The following is a 5,258-nucleotide window of genomic DNA, read 5'->3' as shown; positions in this document are numbered from 1 at the left end:
TATACATATATATACACACACATATATGTGTGTGTCAGGCCATTGCTACTTCAGACTGATGACAAGCAGACTCAGAAACATGTCTCTGGATGCAGTGCTGCTTCCTAGGGCTAAATAGCTTTAGTATTATTCCCTTCATGGAACTGTCACATTAAGTTAACAGCATACAACTACTATATATATATATATATATATATATATATATATATATACACATACACACACCATCAGTTTAACATTCACTTTTCCATACTTGCATGTGACAAATGAAATTTTGTTGAGGCGGATTTTCTATGACCCAATGTCCTTCCTATTGCCAACCCTCACCTGTTTCCAAGAAAGGCAATATTCCATAAGACCAAACATGGAAGACTGGAAACAAAGGACACTGTTGGCATGACAGTGACACTTGCTTACAACTATTACATGATGTCATGGCAACAAGACAGTAACACAGACATATACAGGGTGTTCAGGATAAATTGGACAGTTTGCATAAAAGGAACAGAAAACACAATATCCAATCCAAAAATGAAAGTATTTTAAAACATCAAAAAATATCAATTAGATTATGGCTGGAAAAGTTTAATCAAAGTAACCACTATCAGCTTCCACCATGGCCTCAAGACAGCCCAAGAATCTGGCACATGTATTCTTCTCAGTATCCTTAGGAAGATCTTTGAACAACTGTTTTTTTAATCTTGGATACCAGCTTGGCCTTGGTTTTAGAGGCAGAATGGTTGGTGTCTTTCTCAACTGTGTCCCACACTTAGTAATCAATGATTACTAAGGGAATTAGGGAGGCCAGAAATTAGGGATGTTGAAGTTGTAGGAATTCTTCAACAACCATTTCTGACTTTTTCAGGAGGTACGACAGGGAACTAAATCCTGTTGCCACACATATGGCCTTCCACCAGCAACCTGGGGATTGACCACTCACCAGCAGCTTCATATTGCTGTCTGAATTGAGCTTAAGACTCCTTCAAAGATGTAGGGATGAATTCCAGCATGTAGATGCAATCAGAACACCTGCCGGCTATGGCTTCTGTCCATGTCACATCTTACAGCTTTTACCGTGTTCACAGTGTACTGAGCAACAATCATGATGTCAGTATTTTGATATCTGGTGGAAATTATCAGGATACAGTTAACTCCTTACCAATATTCAAGGGGCATTCGTGAGTGAGATGACATTTTTGTCAGAGGAATTAATATTCAAGTTAAATGCTCTTTCTACAGAAACCATTCAGTAATGAAGTAGAATCTGTCTTTTTGCCAGTCAGGCAAACTGAAATTAGCAGAATTATATGTCTTCATTGGAAAAATAACACAATAACTATAAAATAATTTGAACTTATGATCATGTGATCAATTCCAGCACTTTAAACTCAGTCAGTCATTGACTCAAAACTATTATGCTTAACACTAACAGAGATAGTGTCTTAGTGGAAGTTCAAAAATCTAAAATCAATAAAGGGCATTGGTTAATTTTCTATGCACTGGCCATGATGCATCAGGTGTATGAGGTGGGTACTGAAAAATTTATAGCTTTGAGTAAAAGAAAATACAGGAGGATCAGTTAATTATGATTTTATTCAACATATTCCATTCTCAGATTTGCATATTTATTGCAGTGTTCCTTCAGTTTTTCTAAGCCCTGTAAAAGAACTCAGATGGTTGGACCTCCAACCAGGCCTTTCGTAATACCCTTAGAGCCAGGAACTTTTCAGCACCACCTTGTATTTCTTGAAAAATAAGCTCAAGATGGGTAGATCCTTCATTTGGGAGCAAAGTGGAAAACATTGAAAGCTATCTAATCAAAGAATAACTGTGTGTGTGTAACTCTAAAAAACATCATTGATGATGTGTCTAGATGCATCACAGGATGATGTACAGAAAAACTTTGTGTGTGTGTGTAGGTGCAAGTGTGCTTCCCAACCAAATGGTTCTGGGTTCAGTCCCACTGTGTGGTACCTTGGGCAACTGTTTTCAACTATAGTCTCGAGCCAACCAAAACCTTGTAAGTGGATTTGGTAGACAGAAACTGAAAAAAGCTCATCATATATATATATATACCTGTAAAAATATGTGACACTCATTCGGTAGCCATGATAAAACTCTGAGTTTCGGATGCCGGGGTGGGAACCCACGCCGCCATCTCCTCAGTTATCAGGCCATGAGGAGATGGTGGCGTGGGTTTTTACAGATAAATTCCTCTATTTACATAATATCGAGGTCTCTTTCTTTCTTTTGTTATCCTTTCTATCAAAATATGTATATGTGTGTGTGTGCATTTTTGTGTCTGTGTTTGTCCTGGCACCATCGATAGACAAGAGATGTTGGCATGTTTACGTCCCCGTAACTTAGCAGTTCGACAAAAGAGACCAATAGAATAAGTCCTGGGGTTGATTTCTTCAGCTAAAAAAACCCATTAAGGCGGTGCTCCAGCATGACCACAGTCAAATGACTGAAACAAGTAAAAGAATATGTATATACACATACACACACATTCATTCATATACATATACACATGTACACACACACACACACTCTCTCTCTCTCTCTCTCTCTCTCTCTAAGAATATTCTGTACAGTGAAAGACTATAATCAGGCCCTGCTCCATTTCATAGATAAACTGAAGTCAGTTGTTAGTATTGGGGGATTAAATCTCCCTTATCTGGAAGTCATTAGCACAATCTGAAGCATAGAATGCAGAGCACTGACAAGAAATAGCCTTGAAATAAGAATTTGTTGGGGAGGCATCCCCTCAAATATGTACAGCATTATCACTATATTATAGATAGAGTATTGAAAATAATCTTTTGAGATGATTGTTTAAAATTACAATAACATGTAACATACTTTCGGCATAACCCAGTTCAATATGTTCAGTTTGTGTAACCAAAAGTATATACCTTCTGTAAGGTTATAGCAGTCGGTTTGTTAATTAATAATTTAGAGTAACAGACATGTGTACAAGCACGGAATCAGATCCATTCATTCCACATGGGCAAATAAAATGCAGAGGAGAGAAAATGGAAAGGTAAAGTAAAAAAAGAAGGCATTAGAAAAAATGGAAATGCCAAATAAAAGTACAATTATATATTTTTTTAAAATCATGTTTAAAGTCTCTGTGATACAATTGTTTCAAATTATACACAGATATTTTCATTTTCTTACACACATCCGATATATCTAATAGCGTAGCTAACAGGACGAATTGAATAGAGATTGCCGATTAGATTTTTAGATTCAGTGTTAAATAATTGGATCCTAAGTACAATAACTAAAGTCATTTAAAGAAATGGAGAAAATCTATTCAGGAAGAAAGGACAAAAACAAAAGAGAAGAAACATTATAATGCAAGGGAATTAAAACTTTTTGAAGGTCGAAAAATATGAAACAAGATTGTAGGGGGTGATAGTAGTGGAGGATAAAAATTTATGAACCGTTCAACGAGAGGAACGCTTACAAAGCAATTATTTTATAATTAAAACTGGGACGAAATATCATTCAATGAAACGCATAGGCATGAAAATGTAGCATTGGTAACAGACGGGAGCCATTACACAAAGCAAAACACAGTCTGAGTGGGACAGTGTGGGGTGAAAGTGGGACACTGTAGGGTCAAAGAGTGATGTAAATCCGAACCGCTGTCTCAGGTATCATTATGCCTTCTTATGACAAAATCAACATTCAAGTGGTTAGCAAGAATGAATAAAGCACTGCACTTTCAATATATTTTGAGGACATGTTCTCCTTAACTTATAATATATGCCTGATTTTTCAAGCTTTATGTTTTCTTTTGCCAGTGTTAGTTTTGGAAACACAAAATTTGCAATGACTTTATTAATTCACTTTTCATTTAACAGAAATTGCAACATTAGACATATAATAAGCATCTCTGATATTCTATATAATGTCGCGTTAAGTAAATACTAACGTTGCTTTCTCTCAGTACTAGTTGTTGTTTAGTCCCAAGTCGATCTCGATCGAGCAGACCTGTGAAAAAAGACAGTCAATGATCATAGCATCTTGCATATCTAATTCTACATTATCCAATGTATGTTTTTAAAGTTTGTAGAATGTGTTTTGATGGACATTTGACAACTATTTGAAGCAATTCGAGTGACTACCTCAAAGTTCCCTCACTGGTTTGTCGGCGCTTGATTTCCAACCAGACTCCCATCCATGTATCAACCGGGTTAAACGTTGCTTAAGTATAATCACTAAAACATATAAGCTAAAGATGATGTTAGTAAGAATCGGACTGGAAATAAAAACTGAGACAAAATAGTATGCTGCTTGAAATATTCTTTACTTTATTTAAAACTTGAGGCTTTTAAAGACTAATATTATCGTGGAAGCACAGTGTTGTGTTTGAAAACATCGTATAATGAAAGCAACACAAAACAACAACGATATTAATGATACTTACAGTGGGATATTCAATTATATTTTGCGGGTTCAATTTCACCCGAACCTTATCAGTAATCTGATATTTTATAATTCCTCTTAGTATTTTTTCCAGCCCTTTCATGATCGGAAGGTGGCCAGCAGGTCTGCTCCGTGCTGTTTATTCACGTGTGTAAGACGTAAACTGACTGAATTGTCTCCCCTTCAATAGCAGGTACTTCTGATTAATTTGGTGGGAAGCATCCTCTTCGTATTTCGAAGTTCAAATCTTGTGCAGGTTTTAGTTTTCACTTCATAAGCCTACCTCGAGGGAAAGTTGTGTAACACCCATAGCCCTTATTACTCAAGTTTTCTTGTATACAAAATATATATAATTTGAGTAATGTTAATCTTTTAGCCTAGTTCAGCCCTAATTTACCACACTAATCTATTGTAGTCATTACTGATCCGTTTTCTAGGATCACACTATTCAATGTGTCTTTCATTTTCGACGACAGTTGCAAGTGTTTTTGGAGAGATTTGGCTGCTATTTTTAGCAGGCTCAGCGATTATGCAGAGACATCCTTGTTTGTTCTGGTTCAGCTGTAACCATCACGTCATAGTTATATACACGAAACTTAGTTATCTGCAACCTATTAAAATTGTACGGTGTAATTTGAAGATTTGGTTGCTATTTCTTGTACATCGAGCACGTATATGTAGGTACCTTTTGAGTGATGTTGAATTAGAATTTGTTTTGAACTGTTGTATGTCACTTGATGTTGGGAGAAACTCGGAGACGAGGGGAACTTGAAATCATTCTGCTGTCATGAGGTATGGAGCACACTGGAACAGTTAACCTG

The 5,258-nt window shown here is 36.4% G+C and overlaps 1 protein-coding gene across 1 annotated transcript in view; it reads right to left on the bottom strand.

Annotated features, from left to right (window-relative positions):
• Positions 1 to 4,599, bottom strand: part of LOC106873260 (beta carbonic anhydrase 1) — an 11,883-nt gene extending 7,284 nt beyond the window's left edge. Inside the window, exon 1 of the mRNA XM_014920552.2 lies at positions 4,439 to 4,599. Coding sequence (XP_014776038.1) covers positions 4,439 to 4,540 — 102 coding nt within the window. The 5' untranslated portion in view covers positions 4,541 to 4,599. The remainder of the gene's footprint in view (positions 1 to 4,438) is intronic.
• Positions 4,600 to 5,258: the final 659 nt, after the last annotated feature.

The sequence above is a fragment of the Octopus bimaculoides genome, chromosome 9, assembly GCF_001194135.2.
Source record: "Octopus bimaculoides isolate UCB-OBI-ISO-001 chromosome 9, ASM119413v2, whole genome shotgun sequence".
In the NCBI taxonomy this organism is placed as follows: Eukaryota; Metazoa; Mollusca; class Cephalopoda; order Octopoda; family Octopodidae; genus Octopus; species Octopus bimaculoides.
The sequence above is the reverse complement of the archived record's forward strand: the minus strand, read 5'-3'. Positions and strand labels throughout refer to the sequence as shown.